This window comes from Stegostoma tigrinum, chromosome 18 (genome assembly GCF_030684315.1).
Source record: "Stegostoma tigrinum isolate sSteTig4 chromosome 18, sSteTig4.hap1, whole genome shotgun sequence".
Lineage (NCBI taxonomy): Eukaryota > Metazoa > Chordata > Chondrichthyes > Orectolobiformes > Stegostomatidae > Stegostoma > Stegostoma tigrinum.
In genome coordinates this window covers 7,368,683-7,388,299 of record NC_081371.1, presented here as the reverse complement: position 1 = coordinate 7,388,299, position 19,617 = coordinate 7,368,683, and the positions used below count along the sequence as shown (strand labels likewise).

At 39.2% G+C, this 19,617-nt stretch overlaps 1 protein-coding gene across 4 annotated transcripts in view; it reads right to left on the bottom strand.

Annotated features, from left to right (window-relative positions):
- The window catches only part of ipo8 (importin 8), a 154,782-nt gene that overhangs the window by 77,610 nt on the left and 57,555 nt on the right, over positions 1-19,617 (bottom strand). For 2 of the 4 annotated variants that reach the window (XM_048548923.2, XM_059652283.1), the window contains exons 2-5: positions 11,609-11,690; positions 10,063-10,219; positions 3,035-3,193; positions 220-376 (exon numbers count right to left, since the gene is read on the bottom strand). In XM_048548923.2, the coding sequence (XP_048404880.1) occupies positions 220-376; positions 3,035-3,193; positions 10,063-10,219; positions 11,609-11,690 (555 nt within the window). The remainder of the gene's footprint in view (positions 1-219; positions 377-3,034; positions 3,194-10,062; positions 10,220-11,608; positions 11,691-19,617) is intronic. The other 2 variants (XM_048548924.2, XM_059652284.1) reach the window with 2 other exon arrangements.

Below are 19,617 nucleotides of genomic sequence, written 5' to 3'. Positions count from 1 at the left end.
ATTATCATTCAAAGCATAGTGACTACAGTACCACACTTATGGACCAGCTACTAGAGTTCATAAATCAATTCAGCATCCACTCTCTATCTGAGCTAAAATGTACAAAGATAACAGGCTGGCATTCAGATGCTAATATAAATTACCCAAACAAATAAAGATGCAGAAGGCAGCCCCAATCATTGAGGACTGCATCACAGATGTCCTGAATGTTGTTCATACCTGAACAAGTGCAAAGAAGATTTTCAAGATCTGCTTCTGAATCAACACTGACCAATGGGATGCATCTGGCAGAAGTTGTATAATTTGCTGTTGAATTCGAGGTAAAAATATCTGCATTGCTGCTATCAGAGGATCTCGTTCTTCTGCCTTCTTGAATCTGATAAAACAAGACACATGGATTCAGCACCTCCAACAACACTTAAGAAGTTTGGCACAAAAATGGACATTCATTCATTCCACTAATACATGATGGACTGCAGGAAACATCCTTCTTCAGCACCTTCCAAAACCACTGCTTCTACCACCTAAGAAGACAAGGACAGTGGACGCACGGGAACATCACTGGTTCTCCTTAAGTTCCCCACCAGGTCATGCAATGTCCTGACTTGGTATGATATTGCTTTTCTTTCATTGTAACTAGGTCAAAATCTTAGAACTCCTTGTCAGCATTGTGGGCATTCCTAAAACTCACTAACTGCGGCAGGTCAAAGTGCAGGTCACGAGCACTTTCTCAAGTATATTTAGCAAGGGTCCAGCCAGCAATAGCCACAATCCACGAACAAATACTTTAAAAAATGCACCTAATAATCTTCAAATATCTCCCATCAACAGCAATCAAACTCTACTTCAACTTCGGATTTGTACTTACAATCAGATTTTGTGGTCTTAAAAATGGCATAACATAGTATTAATACAACTCTAAATTTGCAGAGAATCTATTAAAAAGGATTGATAATCTGGTGCATTTTCAGCAGGGTCACAGGAAATTGAAGAGTGATCAGGGTGAATCCAAAGAACTACCACAATTTTAAAGCTAATTCAAGTCTCAGACTCAGCTTCAGTTCCTAATAATTTATTTTTACAATTTCAAATAAAAAAAGACAAAATAACCAAGCAGGAATTATAAAGCATTCAATGAGACCAAATTAACCACTGACAATCTACAAATTTGGTATTCCAAAGCTGTGTGGTCTCCATTACCCAGAATTCCCAGAGCTGATGCTTCGAATTTACCTTATAGCCTGCTATCTCTGTCGACACCCTACAAGCATTGCTTCTGTCAATTATGTTTCCTCCGATATCTCCCTATGAGCAATGTTATAGGAGGTCTAATGTAGTTGGAATTACTTCAGTAGAAAATACAACAATCCCACCTCTGTAAGCCTCACTGTTACATCAAGTCAGGTTTATAAAAAGTGTCTAGTTGTACAGAATTTGAGTACGGCCCAAAATAAACAAATACACTTTGCTAAATGTTTTTGTACTCATCAAGACAATTACAAGAAACACTCAAGTAAAAAGAAAATATCATCCATACCAGACAAGAATGCTGACTCGTTGGTAAGTCGACTCTAATTCGTCAGGGCATTGCCATGAAGGTGACTCTAAATGTTATTTTTATTTCTCTTTACATTTGTACTTACTACAAATTGTCCTGATAAGTGCAAGATGAAATGTCCTTTTCCTTAAAAAAAGCAGCAAAATCAGTTTGGAAAAATACTATTTCATTGAAATGAAAACAGAAAACTCTGGAAATCCTCAGCCATGTCTGGAAGGAGAGAAACAGAGTTCATGTTTCAGACTGGAACCTTTCATCAGAGCATTTATCTGCAAAATTTGCACAGAGTGTTGCACTGCCTGTACAGATGTAAGGGAGGAAAAAACAAGAAGTCTCTGCAGGAAGCAGGGCATGACGTTTAGTCAAAGTAATTGTGAGAGTCGAGAAATTGTAGTAGTCAAATAGAAGTTAGTGGGCTCATTATGGATATCAATTGATACTATATACCCAGAAATAGACACAGGGAAGTCATGACAAGGAAAGTCTGAACTAGACCACCTAAAGGCAAGAGAACGATGAAATTAGAGAACAGCTCAATGATATCTTCCAGCTCAGGATGGGAGAGCACCAATGGAAGCATCATTGTAACAGAGAAAGAGGTGATGAAGGAGGGTGGCAGGACTAGAACAAAGAATGTTGTAAATATCCCATAAAAAAGGTCAGTACCGATAAGATCCCTGCTGGAACCCATAGATGCATCTTTTTATTTTGAGGAGATGAATGAAATTGAATCAAAAGTTGTTCAACCTGTGAGAACAAGTTCAGCCAGGTGGAGGACTGGTTGGGCTCCATTCATGAGCTCTTAGACTGTCCTGTTCTACCACAGCAAAAGGTCACAGAATTAAAACATGAACTCTGTCTTTTCTCTCTCTACAAATGCTGTTCAACTGTAGGGCATTTCCAGTATTTAGTTCTTAGTTCAGAATTTTGGCATTTGCAGTTTGTGCTTTTGTACAAATATTTCATTGTATATTTTATGAACTACTGCTGGTATTTTGAAATTCAGTTCCAAATATTACACTATTTGTTTTAAAATCTATGGCTTTAAACTCACTTTCTCTCATATGAAAATATTTTTATCACAATTTAATCAAAGTTTTGTATCTTTCATAAGTCAGGACAATTTATAAGAATTACCACTATAAACGGAAAACAAGCCATTTGTAGTCATCTTCATGACAATGCCATGACAAGTCAGAGTCCAACAGACAACCAATCAACACATTCATACATTAATGTTGTTTCTCCTTTACACTGATACTTTGCCACAAATCAGTCTCGTATACTGAAGAAAGGACTCTTTTCTGCAGTCCAGATTCTAACTGAACTCTTTCTACATATACAGCTCTAATAAAGTCCCACTATTGACTTAAGAAACTTGTAATGTGTGCTCAATAAAGTCCATCTTCATCGCATTTTATTCCAGAAGTAATTAATCAAGATACAAATAAAAGAAAATATGCTGTAGATACTTACTCATATGTCCTGACCAGCTGATATAAACATATCAGACTGCCGAGCCAGCTTGCATTATTTGGAGACTGTAGGAAAAAGCCAATTTTGTCCACCACTGCTGTCCAACGCCCTGGGAAGTCGTACTTAATGATAGCACGAAGACACACAGCCAACTGAGACCTTCAAACGTTACATTAAACAGGTAAATAGTCACATGTCCATGAAATACAAATTTCATGATTGTTCTGCTGCATATTTGGCACTGTCCAACAACAAAACAAGAAATAGATCAACAAGACACACAATGGGAGATGGGAAATCACAATCACTGGAAAAAAATATTGAAATATATGGATTACAAGTAAGCTAACAGAGGTGAAAACATTGGCACAAGTAATTAACAACTGTTTGACAATGAATAACTTTTACAAAAGGGGCTTTGAGACATCTAAGATCCTTTGTGGGTCAAAGTGTTATTTTGAGTTAATTCTGAAAGCTTTACTCCACTGGCTTTAAATGTTAAACGACGCAATCCTAATTTTAGACTCCCTAATGAGCAGAAATAGTTCAGAGCAGTTAGTTTAACGTGCATCTGAAAGCTATCAATGACCCATATTCACTGAACATCTCAATCAGATAACCGCAAAAGGATTACAAGCCTAATTTTGCTGCAGGACAGTAGAAGTGTCCTTACCTTTGGGCTAGGAGCCCAGCATTCAAGTCACACTGCTCTACAGGAATATCATGACACGTGAGAACAGGTTGCTTAAAAATATCTATGCAACTTGTCTTTGTGGTTTAAATCTTTGTTACTTTAATGGATACGCTCTATGTCCTGTCCACAGTTAATATATTTTTGTTAAAGTTGTTTCCAGATCTGAATGCAGTAATCATAGTTCTGAAGAACTGCAATACCACTTCTCTTCCTTGTATTCTAACTTCCTTGAGTCAAAGATTAACATTCCATTCACTTTTCTGGTTAGTTTTTGTACCCATGAACTCACTTTAATGAGTTATGTGTATAGGACGCCTAAATCCCTTTGGTTCTCGAGATGCCCTAGCCTCTGAGTGGAGGCCAATGCAAGCAAATGCAAGACCATCCATTTCGTATTTGAGAAAAATAAAATCAAATGTTTTCAACATCATGAGGGATTAGGAAAAAAAAAAGTAAATTGAATTTTCTCCAAAACCAACCCATGTAAGAGTTTCAAGTAAAATATATGATCCCCTGTGATGGGATACTGTGGCACCTTCTTTAAGACTAAAATGATTATAAGGGTTAGGAATAAGAGTAGGCTGTATCTTTGTAGCAACATCTTTTAGGATCACAAGATGCAAGCCATCAGGCTCAGGGGATTCATCCACCTTTAGCCCCATTAGTTAGTCTAATTCTACTTATTTATAGATGATGATAGTACTTAATTCACACCTCCCCCCACCGAGCCCGCATGTTCTCCTCAACCACAAAGACTAACTGCTCTAACATTTCCTCATTCCCCAAAATGTCGTCTCTCCACATTCATTTTCTAAGGGACTGATGTTCATTTCAATCTCTTACTTCCTTTTTATAAATTTAATCAAACTCTTATTGTCGGTTTACATATATTTCACAATTTATTCTCTCTGTTTTTATATCTTTTTAACTTTCTTTGATGGATTCGGAAACCCAGTTTTCAGGGTGATCACTAACTCTGGTTTCCTATATGCTTTTTCTTTCAATTTAATACTCTCCTTAATTTACTTGGTTAGCCATGGTTGGTTATCCCTCTCTTAGAATCTTTCCTCCTTACTAGGATGCATTTTTGCTGAGTCACGAATTACCTCCTTAAATATCTGCCACTGCTTGCTTACATTCATTCCTGCTGATGTATCCAGTCAGTTCACTTTAGCTAACACTTTCCTCATTTCATTGTAATTCCCATAAGTTAAATGCAATTATTTCCAATCCAAGTCTCTCACTCTCAAACTAATATTAAATTCTATCATGTTATGATCACTGTTTCCAAGAAAATTAAACTAATTTCCGCATTAAGCCTGCCTCATTACCTATTACAAGATCGAAGACAGCTTGCTACCTTGTTGACTCCAGAACATACTGTTCATTTAAGAAAGGTAGTAAGGAAAAGCCAGGGCACTATAAACCCGTGAGCCTGACGTTTGTAGTGGGCAAGTTGTTAGACGGGTTCCTGAGGGACAGGATTTCCATGTATTTGGAAAGGCAGGACTGATTAGGAATTGTCAACATGGCTTTGTGTGTGGGAAATCAAGTCTAACTTGATTGAGTTTTCGTTTCTTCTTCAGAAGAGGATCGATGAGAAAAGAGCAGTGGACGTGACCGATATGGACTTTTGACAAGTTTTGACAAGGTGTGGACTGGTCAGATCACATGGAATAGAAGGAGAAGTAGCCATTTGGATACAGAACTGGCTCAAAGGTAGAAGACAGAGGGGAGTAGTGGAGGGTTGTTTTTCAGACTGGAGGCCTGTGACTAGCAGTGTGCCACAAGGACCGGTACTGGGTCCGTTGCTTTTCTTCACTCATATAAATGATTTGGATGCAAGCATAACAAGTACGGTTGGTAAGTTTGTAGATGGCTCCAAAATTGGACATGTAGTGGACTGTGAGAAGTACAACAGGATCTTGATCAGATGGGCCAAAGGGCCGACAAGTGGCAGATGGAGTTTAATTTAGATAAATATGAGACCTGCATTTTGGAAAGGCAAACCAGTGCAAGCCTGTACAATTAATGGTAAGAGCCTGGGGGCTGTTGCTGACAAACAGACCTTGGAGTGCAGCTTCACAGTTCCTTGAAAGTGTAGTCCCAGATAGAAAGGATAGTGAAGAAAGTGTTTGGTATGCTTGCCTTTATTGATCAGTGCCTTGAGTGTAGGAGTTGGGAGATCAAGTTGCAGGATATTAGTTAGGCCACAATCGGAATGCTGCATGCAATTCTGGTCTCCCTGCTCAGAAAGGATGTTATGAAACTTAAAAGGGTTCAGAAAATATTTACAAGGGTGTTGGCAGAGTTGGTGGATTTGAGCAATGGGGAGAGGCTGAACAGACTGGGGCTATTTTCCCTGGAGCATCGGAGGCCAAGGGGTGACCTTATGGAGGTTAATGAAATCATGAGGGGCCTGGATAGGGTAAATCGCCAAGGTCCTTACCCAGAGGTGGGGGAGTCCAAAACTAGATGGCATAGGTTTAAGGTGAGAGGGAAAAGATTTAGAAGGGATCTAAGGGGAAACATTTTCATGAAGAGGACGGTACACATAAGGAACGAGCTGCCAGAGGTAGTGGTGGAGGAGGCTGGTGCAATTACAACATTTATAAGGCATCCGGATGGGTATATGAATAGGAAGGAGTTAGAGGGAAATGAGCCAAATGCTGGCATTTGGGATTAGACGTATTTAGGATATCTGGTCAACATGGATGAGTTGAACCATAGGGTCTATTTCTGTGCTGCACATCTCTGCGACTCTATGAAGCTATCCTTAATGTACTCTTTGAATCTGTTGTCATAGCTACCCTTTCTAATCTGATCAATGTAAACAATGTAAACTGTGACTAGCAGTGTGCCACAAGGACCGGTACTGGGTCCGTTGCTTTTCTTCACTCATATAAATGATTTGGATGCAAGCATAACAAGTACGGTTCGTAAGTTTGTAGATGGCTCCAAAATTGGACATGTAGTGGACTGTGAGAAGTACAACAGGATCTTGATCAGATGGGCCAAAGGGCCGACAAGTGGCAGATGGAGTTTAATTTAGATAAATATGAGACCTGCATTTTGGAAAGGCAAACCTTGTTGTTTTATATTTTTCTAAAATAATCATACTGTATTATTACACCTCAATAAAATTGCAGAGATCTAATCTAGGAGGTCATCTTTTGTGAAACAAGAATCAGAATGAACAATTCAGATCAGGACTTTTCCTCAAAACTCTTTAGGTTATCTGTTCGAAACATGAATTCTATTCTCTCTCCACAAATCCTGACCAACCTGCTCAGTATTTCTAGCTTCTCCTTGTTAGCTAGATTTGAGGAATGCATTGTTGTTCCTTTTGTGTACCTTGCAGAAAAATAAAGCATCACAATGCTAAGTACTTGGTTTTATCTCACCAAATATTTTCTTCTGTCTCTTGGGAGACAGATTAAACAATGTCCAAGAAACTAGTACATGGACGCAGGCATTAGGGGACACATCGTTACTCTAGATCACATTAAAGTATAAGCAGACATAGGACAATGTGAGTCAATTTCCACAAAAGGAGATATTTTTCTTTGTTTTATTCATGGAGATGAGGTCATCACTGGTTAGACAGCACTTTTTGCCCATTCCTAATTGTCCAGAGGGCAGTTCAAAGTCAACCACATTGCTGTGGGTCTGGAGTCACATGTAGGCCATACCAGGTAAGGATGGCAGTTTCCTTCCCTAAAGGATATTAGTGAACCAGATGGGTTTTTCCTGATAATCAACGATGAATTCACAGTCATCATTAGAGTCTTAATTCCAGATATTTATTGAATTCAAGTTCCACCATCTGCCATGGCAGGATTCAAACCTGGGTCTCCACAACACTACCTGGGCCTCTGGTTAACAGTCCAGTGATAATAAACTGGGCCATCGCCTCCCGTCCCCTAACGTGTCCCGACTTGGGAACTGAATTGATCGTATCTACTGCATCACCAAAGGTAAATACAACTTGCTCCATCTTTACTTTGCTGTTGTTAATTTCTCAAAATGTAAGACATATTTTAAAAGCTTTTATGGATCTAATAATCCAGCACTTCTGATAATACCGGCACAATATGATCTTGACCTTGCCATACAAATACAAATGTGCAGTTAGATGATAACAAATCAGCAACATAAATCAGAAAGACTACAGCCAGATTGGACAAGTTATTTGCTCACATTCCAAGAAGCATTAAGAGATAGTAAGAACTGCAGCATCACAGGAGCAGGAACATTTTGGGTTGGGACCCTTCTTCCCCCATTTCTGGAGAAGGGTCCCGACTCAAAACGTTAACTTTTCTGCTCCTCTGATGCTGCCTGGCCTGCTGTGCTCCACCATGATACACACTGTGTTATCCAAGAAGCATTAACCCTCTTTTTGTGAAAAGATTTACAAAGAAACCCATCCAAGGAACTGGACAGTAAGTTTTAAAACAGTCCGTAAGGGTTTAAAACAATCCAATGTTATTTTGACCGATTTCAGTAGCTTATTATAACTTCTTGCTTTTTTTTAACATGTTAAATGATTTTAAAACGGTGACACTTTTGTTCTGATACACAAAGATTGTTGTTAGAGGGCTTTTGGAGAGGGCTGCGAGGCTGTTGAATACTCAGCCCAAGTCCTATCCCAAATACTGGCATTTAATCTTACGCACATAAGTGATGTAGATGCAAATTTGGATTGGCCAGGTGGTTGAGAGTGAAGAGCAAGGCGTTAGATTATAGCAAGATATAAACAGATTGGTCACATAGGAAGATCAGTATCAAATGAAATTTAACCCTGATTAATGTTAGGTGAATGCACTCTGGAAGAAGGACAAGGGAGTACTCAATGAATGAAAAAACACCAACAAGTTAGAGGAACACAGGGAACTTGGTGCTTCACAGATTCCTGCAGATGGCTGGATACGTCAATACGGTAGTTAAGAAGACATATGGAATGCTTATTTTTAATCAGTTATGGTGCAGATTATAAGGGCAGGGAGGTCATGTTGGAGTTGCACAGAACTTTGGCCAGGCCACAACTGGAGTACTACTGAACAGTTCTGGTCCCCACACTATAGGAAGGATGTGATGGCATTGGACAGAGTGCAAAGAAGATTCAAGAGGACATTGCTTGGAATGGAGCAGTTCAGCTATGAAGAGATGTTGAGTAGGATCATGCTATCTTCTTTGGAGGAGAGAAGGTCGAAAGGGAACCTTATCAAAGTGTATAAGACTAAGGGATGTGGACAGGGTGAATAGAAAGCAGCTGTTCCACTTAGTTGAAAAGTCACTTACAAGGGACACAATTTTAAACTGTAAGGAAGAAGATTTAGAGAAGATTTCAGGAGAAGCTGTTTCACACCGAGTGTTATGTGGGTCTGGAATGCACTGCCTGGGAGATTAGTTCAGGCAGGAAACCTCGTAGCCGCACAAAGTGTCATAATGCTCAAGGCAATGGGTCTAGCGCAAGAAAGTAGGACTGGCACATGTAGTATGTTTTGGCAGTACAGACTTGATAGTCTGAAGGGTCTCTTCTGTAATGTCTTATTCTGTGATTATACATTTTCATTCAAGAACCCCAAACACTAATCTGCTGTCTTCCTTCACTTCATAATTCTAATCCTTCAAATTGTTCCATCATGTCTTGCTCTGACTAAAACAGACTCAGTATGTCCAATTTGTTCTTCAGATTTCTTCACAGTAGATATCACGGTGATTCTGTTCTGTAGACTTTCCAGAGGTGGGTTAAAAAAATTGATTTGTATAGCAACTGCAGACCTGAGGTGAATTTTCATTGAATATACAAATTAATCAAGAAACTGGTTTCGAAACTGGATGACCAACAGGATACAATAAGGACAAATAATAAGTAGATACTTGAATTGGCAGAATGTTTCTAGTGGTGTCCCAGAATGATCTGTGTTTGGGTCCCAGCTATTCGTTAAGCCATATATCTAAGCTCGCTGATGATGCAAAGACAGGTAGCATTGTAAGTGGTGTTAAGAAATTAAGTATATAAGAAATATTTGAGAATTCAATGAAGGCAAACAGTGGGGTCTTTTACTTGACTTGTGGATTTCTTTATTGCAGAGGACTGTCAAGGCCAAGTCATCACATGTATTCAAGGCAGAGATAGGCATATGTTTAACTGGCAAGTGAATCAAGGGTTACGGGGAAAAGGCAGGAAAGTGGAGTTGAGGATTGACATAAAAGCCACGATCTCATCAAATGGCAGAACAGATCTCCATGGGCAGAATGACCTACTTCTGCTTTAACATCTCATGATCTTATGGAATTTCAGTAATTGCTATCTATGACTAGACGTTACCTGATTAAGTCAGGAGACTGAATAATCCCCTCCACAATATTGTCCCGGATCTGCTGACGATCATTTTCATGTATGTTGAAGGGCAACATGGCTTCCCCAGGAGGTGCTTCACGATCAGGCCAGTACTGAGTCACCATGTTCTTCATGTAGATAGCCGCTAATATTAATTAGATAGAAATTTAAGCATTTAAATTTGAAGACTGGGTGTGATTCAACAACTTTTTTTCAGTGATTATATTTCAAATAAATGAAGGAAAATAAACAATTAATTCTGGGGTTTTTATACTGCTCTGTGACATTTCATCGCTGTCAAACAGTTTTAAATCTTGCCTACTAAACGATTAATTAATAACTTAAAAGCTTAGTTTCGATCAGTATTTTACAGATTGTAAGAAGTTTTTTTTTAAATCTCTGCTCTCTGCTGAAGACTGACTTGCAGACAAGGGCATGTTGTTTCAACCTCAGGAGCAAACCTTCAGTGTGTGGTGTGATTCTAAATAGATTATTAACACATCAGATTCAATTTACGAGCTCCTCAAGTTAGCTGAACATAAATGGGTCACGTTGGTAGCCTCGTTGTCTCTGACTAGATGGCAAGAATGGGGAATAAGTTCATTACCATTTTCATGCAGTGTTTTTTTTAATCCCCACAAGTAATGACTGGGTCAGAGACTAACAACATTGAAAAAAGAATATAAACAGGACATGAGACAAGAATATTACAGAAGATTACTTCAGTTCAACAGGTATCACAATGCAGGCATGATGGTCACCAAACATTAGATTTCTGTGATTTCCTCGATTCTCTTTCCATACAGAGGGTTTATTATCTCAGCTATAGTTGGTGCTGGGAGGTACACAGACTAAGCTGTGCCACATAGTAAATCGATAGCTTGGGTGCATTCATTCTTAAAGGCACACACAAAAAATATACATGTCCTATATTGTAGAGATTACAGTCCATGCTCAGGGTTTGGGAAAACAGGAGACTCCTACCAAGGTAGGACAGAGGAAGAAAGTAATTCATCAAACAAACAAACTATGGTTTCTGTTCAGACTGGAAATTAAACGTTTGTCTTCAAAGAGTGGCAGATTGAATTCCAATCTTTGTCAAACACACTTCACATCTGTGAGGCAAGCACAGCTGTTTTGCCTTCAGGAAATGAATTTAAATCAAAAATCAAATGAGGGATCAGCTAACTATTACTGTTCATCCTATGGGTTCTCCTAAATTTAGGATTGGTGAATGAAAGTTCTTTCAATTAAATGCTCAAGTCCACTGAACATAACTGGACATAAAATGAAAACGATAATATCAAATATAAAGAAACTAATGGCATGAGAAATTGAGCTTGTAACAATGATGTTCTGAAGTAAAGTTCTTGAGCACAGGAAGTCCTTAGAGAGTTTCATTCTAAGTATTGCTATGCTACATCTCACCCCAAGAGGGCTTGTTAATACTGGGTACCAAACTAAATCAAATTATACTGGATATCCATCAGTTGGATGACAGGAAAACATTTGGAAGAGGACAGCCTAAACTCACCAGCTTGTCTGACTGGAAATTCGACCTGATCAGACACAATGATCTGAAGCAATGTTGGAGCAAAGTTTATGATCTTGTAAGACTGCAAAAAACAAAAATATAGACTCAAGAAGATAAAGTGCAAAACTAAATTTAAAACACACACAGTATTTGCAAGTCAAAGTTGACAGTTCAGCACAGTTCATTAGTTTCCTGTTCTAACAGTTCAAGCCAAGGAATCTCAGAGAAATCACATGACAGATCCTTCTACAGCTTGCTGACTTCCAAAGTTTGAAACCTCTGATTGGAATGCTTGTAATTTTAGCTGCTCCAAGTACAATGATTATTGCAAAGATCAAATCTTTTTCTTTTCTGAATTTATGATTGTGGACTGAAATAGGAAAAGGCCTGTTTTTAAAAGCCATGAGTTGTGAAAAGGATTGCTGTACTTTTTTAAAAGCAAGCTACTAGCACTTAATGCAAGTGCTGTTTACATGATAGCGTGTTGAATTTTCATCAGTGGCTGAAATTTAGTTGCAAATGAACTGGGACAAGGGAGTCTATACAAAATGAGTTTCAGCCAGCAACAGGTAGCTGATTTATCTGTGGAGCAATGGCTGGTTTTTGATGACAAAGGCCTTCTGTCTGCCAGCATCTATGTGATTAGCTCCCAGGTGGCTGAACAGTTTGAGAATGTCAACAAAATAGCTGTAAGCTGAAAAGGAAAATATCGTAAGAAAATCCCTGAAGCCTTTTTATTTTCTCACACCCTTTCTTTAAACTGTTGCCATGAACCAATAAGTCAGAAACTTTATAGGTTGTGAACTAGTTGCTCTGTGTTTCCCCCAGGCAAGTGAAAGTACCTGAAGAACAAAGAGATCAACAAAGTATGTCCCGGCAAACTAAAAAGGATGGCTTCAGTGAACCGAGTGGGCAGAGACCAATTAACTATCTTGCAACTCATATTCCGCTTGGGAACCCTGCAGCCCAATGGTATCAATGTGGACTTCACCAGCTTCAAAGTCTCCCCTTCCCCCACCGCATCCCAAAACCAGCCCAGTTCGTCCCCTCCCCCCACTGCACCACACAACCAGCCCAGCTCTTCCCCTCCCAAAACCAGCCCAGCCTGTCTCTGCCTCCCTAACCTGTTCTTCCTCTCATCCATCCCTTCCTCCCACCCCAAGCCACACCTCCATTTCCTACCCACTAACCTCATCCCACCTCCTTGACCTGTCAGTCTTCCCTGGACTGACCTATCCCCTCCCTACCTCCCCACCTATAGCCTCCTCTCCACCTATCTTCTTTTCTCTCCATCTTCAGTCCGCCTCCCCTTCTCTCCCTATTTATTCCAGAACCCTCACCCCATCCCCCTCTCTGATGAAGGGTCTAGGCCCGAAACGTCAGCTTTTGCGCTCCTGAGATGCTGCTTGGCCTGCTGTGTTCATCTAGCTTCACACTTTGTTATCTTCAATTAACTATATTCTCCACTTTCCCCTCCACCCATAGCAAAATTTTTTTTTTGTGTCTGCATATGCCTGTAGGGTGAGTATTAAAGGGATTAGAGTTCTAACTCGAAGAGTTATGTCAACAGTTCATAATTGTATATCTGCAGCTACAATTTATTTACTTCTAGTAAATATCAATTCTTATTAAGTACAGAAACCTTGTCCTTACTTTCTGTCAACCTGGATCTAAATTGGGGATTTTACATCCTGTTATAAAATCTTTAACTTTTAGCAACAACTTTGGGAATTGTGGGGCTCAATTTCCAGCGTGCTACTCGAATAAAGGTAATACTGAAGAAACTATTCAACAGTCAAGAAAGAAATAGTTTTCTATCCTCAGATTAGTTGCAGGTATTCACAGATGTGACTGCAGCTTTCTGATCACGACCAAAACTTCACATCAGCTTTGCAATATCCTGTAGTTGCAAACATCACTATACAAATGCAAATCCTTACATCAACTTTGCTATTGATCACAATGGTAGCAGGTTAACTCTGGTCTCTGCTTTTGTTCCATTTAATATCAGAACCACAGTCTCAGCTTCCCTTGTCACTCAGTTTCAAACACCATTTACAATTACTGCACCACTGTTGAAATGTAGTTTTGCAGGTTGCAAAATAATTGTTAATTAAACTTATCCTATTTCAAACCTACATTGTTGGGATTCTATGGAGGGTAAGGAAAGTAAGAAGGAGGCCTTGAAGAGGAATATAATGGAATGGCTTAAAAAGAGAAAGTCCATGCAAAGATAGACAAATAGCAACCTAGGAGTGAAAAAGAGGTTAATGGAACAACCAACACTAGCAGTTGTTCTCACAAATAAGGGATATCAAAACATTATGAGAGCTTACTTGCTGTACCTAAGTTTTCTGCCTTTGTGGTTATTACATCTTGGTAGAAGAATTGAAAGTGAATGCTTGTGCCTTAGACTGTGCCTTACCTTTTGAAAGTGAATATCTCTGCTACAGCCAGACTGCCAATTATTTTTATGCCTCAATGACACTGTGATATATTGCTTGTCTCAGCTGACATTTTTGCCTCTAAGAGGTTACATGCTCATATCCCATGACTTGAGTAAATTAACCCATTGTTCTGCTTCAGTAAGAATGGGGTGCTACAGTTGGTGTTATGTCTTTCAGCGGAGACTTGTCTGCATCTCTGTACTCTAAATGGCTCAAATTAGTGTAATACAAAAACACAGCAAAAGACGCGTTTTGTTCGAGCCAAAATTTGCAGGTCTTACAGAGAAAGAAGTTTTCTTCAACAAAGATTTGCAGACTGGCACCCTCCAATGTACGTGATTAAAATTTGAGGCAGACGATGTAAAGGTTCAAAAAGGTAAGGCACAGTCTAAGGCCCTCTCACAATGGTAATGTGAGGGACCGGACCAGTGGAGAATCTCTCACCTATGTTGCAGAGAATGTTTTGACATGAAGAAACAGATACATTGTACATAACATTTCATTGTCGTGAAGGGCTTCAGTGGGCACACACTTAACTGAAGTGAGCTGCGTTACTTTTGAAATATCAAATTTAAACTGTCATGTAACGTACCTGTACAATTTTATATGGTATAGTTTTTTTGAGAAAAAAGTAATAGTATTTCAAAGAAGACCATAAGCTAATCCAATATTCCAAAAGTAACCACCATTACTAAAATAAAAACCAAATGAACTGCACATGCTGTAAATCAGGAACAAAAACAGAAGTTGCAGGAAAAGCTCAGCAGGTCTGGCAGCATCTGTGAAGACGAAAATCAGAGTTAATGTTTTGGGTCTGGTGACCCTTCCTTAGAACTGACAAAGTTCTGTGGATGGGTCACCAGACCTAAAACATTAACTCTGATTTTTTTCTTCACAGATGCTGCCAGACCTGCTGAGCTTTTCCAGAAAGTACCATTATTAAAATATTGAACTTATGCCATCTTGTTACACGTGGGCAAATTCAACATTTGCAAAGCAACCAGCACCGAACATAAGTCATTCTAAGATACAATGACATGATACAGTACTGTTTAAATGCAACTTGATTTCTTTTACTGAAGTTGCATCTTACAAGATGATAGAAAAATATTTTGGATGAATAATTTGAAACTTGGACCTCTCAGAGTATTTGATGAGCTGCTGATTGATAAAAGTGCTAACCTAAAATTCATTATGGTTAATTTCATAGCTCTGCACATGCCATGCTGCCACCTCTCACTCCGCCCCATCAACATTCACTGACGCATCATCTTGTGCAACCAACAGCCTTGAACACATCCTCAGAAATACAGATAATATACAGGATCCACATTTTGTGACTTTTTTTCCTTGAGGTTTCTGCATACTTACTTTCACTGTCCCCATTCTCCCTTAAATCCACCTTGGTCACCATTTTTTGGCAATCATTTGCTGGCTCAATGTCACTTTATTACAGCTCCATAAAGCATTTTCTCCACAGAAGACTAGAGTTTAAATGATAGGTATTAGTCGATTCCAATAATACTCTAGGGAAGAGTTTCCACTTTCAGCACAATGAGAAAATTGCACCCAAACTTGACTTGAAATTGTACAAGTTGGGTTACAGTTCAATTCTCCACTAGTATTTGTTTGGGCAGATTAAAAACTTTTATAACATGTCAACATTTACCTGAGCACCGAAGAAAATAAGCTTAATGTGACAAGCTGTCCCAAATGGCTATAGTCAGCATATATGTGTGGTTCTCATTGATGCAATGTTGGGGTGGGTGCTCACACACTTGATGTGTTAAAATCATGAAAACTCAATTTATATTTCACAGAGATTACATTTTACTTTCTGCATTCTTTTGCAATTGTACAGGCAGTTTCATCCAATCATGTTAATAAAACGACTGTACAATTTTTGACAGTGAGACTTAGCAAGGAAAAGCAAAACATGAGGAGTTTGAAGGGAATCATTCCTTCCAACTGCACGTTCTGCTTTAATAATGAAGGCAACCTACCTTTGCAGAAGATAATTTAATGAAATTTAGCAAATTTCTGCACCCAGCTGATTCATTGTGAGTTGATGGAAAGAAGACAGGGATGAATAAATAGCTACAGGTACGACAAACTAAAATATATTCAAGTCTGTTGAGATCTTCTTTAAGCTTCTGACAGTAAGTTGAAAATTGAGATTCAGTGAAGCCTGTGAACAAGTTGCCTGTCATTCCAGCAAAACAGGCAGCACTCAATATGGTTGTGAGAAGATACAAAATCTTTTGAGAGAAGATAATGCTTATGGGGGAGCCTATGAAAATATGTCATAAGAAAGCAAATAAAACGGTTGCAGTATTGGGAGAGTAAGCTGAATGAACTGTAAGTCATACAATTTTGTCACAAACAGAAATACAAAATGGTTTTGCCCAATGTATTGAGTTGAAAATGAAACTCAAATTATGTTCTGGAAGCAACTATTTAATCTTTATACTGGGGAACATCAGTTCAAATAGTGCACAAGTTCTGACTGAGTGCTATTCAAAATATTAACACAGGAGTTATCTAGCCTTGCATCACACTCATGGCCTTTACTTTCTACTCCAAAAATAAGGTAGCAGATACATGGGATCACTGCCACTGGCAGGTTTCCCTTCAAGCCTCACATCACCCTGACTTCTTTCAGTATCACTGGAGCTAAATTTTGGAACTCCCTACCGAACAGCTCTATAGATAGGTATTTCTGAAACAAGCTGTTCAGAGACATTATTACACACCTCTGGAGAACGTGGGACTTGAACCCAGGTCACCCAGCCCAGAGGTTGGGACATTAGTAGAATGCAGCACTTCAAGATGATTACTGACTACTACATTCTCAAAGCAAGTTAGGGATGTGTAACAAATGCTGACGAAGCTAGCAATATTCATCTCCAGTGAATGCATTTTTAAAACGCAAACTACTTGCAGCAGAAAATGAGTCAGCTCTTTGAAACACTGACATGACCTATCTGGTGAAGGTTATAAAAGATTACAAAAGCATCTTGATCAATTGGGCCAGTGGGTTGAGAAATGGCAGATTGAGTTTAACTTGGATAAATGCTAGATATTGCATTTTGGTAAAGCAAACAAGGACAGATCTAATTTAGTTATTAGTAGGGCTGTGGTAGTTATTGGACAGAAAGACCTAGGAGGTTCAGGTACGTAGTTCTTTAGAAGTTGCATTACAAGTAGACAAGGTAGTTAAGAAGGCATTTAGCACACTTGGTTTCATTGCACAGATCATCGAGTATAGGAGTTGGCATGTCATATTGTGGTTGTACAGGACATTAGTGAGGCCATTTTTGGAGTTCTGTACACAGTAGGGCAACCAGAACTACGGGCAGGATATAAAACTGGAGAAGGTTCAGAAAAGATTTACCAGGATGTTGCCAGGGCTGGAGGGTTTGAGTTATAAACAGAGTCGGTATAGGCCGGGTGCTTTTTTACAACAGAGCATAGGCGGTTGAGGGGTGACCGTACAGAGATTTGTAAAATCATAAAGGGGCATAAAAATAAATGACAAGGTCTTTTTGCCTAGGATGGGGGGAGGGGAGAGGAGTTCAAAACAAGAGGGCATATTTTTAAGATGAGAGGAGAAAGTTTTAAAAGGGGCCTGAGGGACAATGTTTTACACACAGGGTGGGTCATACGTGGAACAAACTACCAGAGGAACTGGTGGATGCAGGTACTGTTACAACACCTGAAAGACATATGGACAACTACCTGAATATGAAAGGTTGACAGGGATATGGGCCAAATGCAAGTAGGTGGGGCTAGTTTAGTCTGGGAAACTTAGTTGTCATGAACAATTGGACCTAACGGCCTGTTTCCACATGTATTACTCAATGACTTTATGTGCTCATTCTTTTGAATGAAATATTTGACTGTGCAAATTGGGCTTCAAAGTATATCTAAAAAGTGAAGGATTTTGCAAAGAACAAGATATTGGATCATTTTGATCACAGTTCGATTCACAGCAATATGCATTTTTAATTACAACCAACACAGTTCTGCAGAACGGTCACCGGACCTGAGAAGTTAACTCTGATTTTTCTTCACAATGCTGACAGACCTGCTGAGTTTCTTCAGCGATTTTTATTTGTTTCTGATTTATAGCATCTGCAGTTCTTTCAGTTGTTAATATAAATTTTTAATTATTTGCTTTTTCCAAACAGTTATGCAAAATTAATGCTTAATCCAGTTATAATTCCCTTAGACTGAATTGTAACACTTAGTGTATTGACTTATTTAGGAGATGGGATGTACAGTCTAAGGCTGAACCGGTTATTTCAAAACTGCGAAAAAATACACCTGTTTACCAAGTGCATCAAATTAAGGCTGAATTCAAAGCTGATATACTGTAGTCCCAACTGTTCTGAGGGCACCTCTCCAGAGCCATGTAGATTGGGAGATCCCAGATTTAATTCTGAATCTTGGTGAATAATCTAGTTCAACAAAGAATGCTGAGGGAGTATTACACTTGCACCACTCATTGGTTAGGGATAGGATAAGTACTTCTTACATTTACTTGTTCATGACAACAAGTATACAAGTGAAGTGTTAGGCCAGCACTTCTTGCCCCTCAAATACTCTCAAGGTAGTGGTGAGCCACATTCTTGAACTGGTGTGTAGGTATAGCTGCAGTACTAGTAGGAAGGGACATTTTGACTCTGCCGTGAAGAAATGGCAATATAGTTCTAAATCAGGATGGTGTGTGACTTGGAGGGGAATTTGGGCTGGTGTTCCCATACATCAACTCTGCTTGTCCTTCTGAGAGGTAGACATGCTAGGTTTTGAAGTTGCAAAAATCAGTCATGATAAGTTGAACTGTATCTTACAGATAGTGCATACTGCTGCTACTGTGCCACTGAGGAAGTGAATGTTGAAGGTGATGGATGGGTGCCAATCAAGTAGGATGCTTTGTCCTGGAAGATATTAAGTTTCTTAAACGTTGTAGGAACTGCACTCAACTTGGCAAGTAGACAGCATTCCATCATTATTATAAAGTGTAAAGCTGGATGAACACAGCAGGCCAAGCAGCCTGCTGTGTTCATCCAGCTTCACACTTTATTATCTTGGATTCTCCAGCATCTGCAGTTCCCATTATCTCTGATACAGCATTCCATCATTCCTGAGTTGTGCCTTGTAGATGGTGGACAGTCTTTGGGAATTAGAAGTTGTATGCCCTGTAATTTTCTTATCAGCTGCATGGAATGCAGAGACCCAATCATGGCAGCAACTTCCAGAACCAGAATTCAATAATTGTATCAGCATACTGATGCCGACCACTGTGCACAGAACATTGGAGTGGTTGTGCTTGACTGCACAGAGGGAACGTTGGTGTGGACGTCATCCATTTTCTGCAGAATTGCCAGCCTCTAAACTACTCTTGTAACTAGTAGCGTTATCTATGATATTATCGATATTATTAGAATACCCACACTTTAAGCACAATGTCCATTGGTACCATGCTCTCTATTATACCTTATAAACCTATTTCCAAAATGCTGACAGTTTTGAATCCATTCAGAGGCAGAATAATATCAG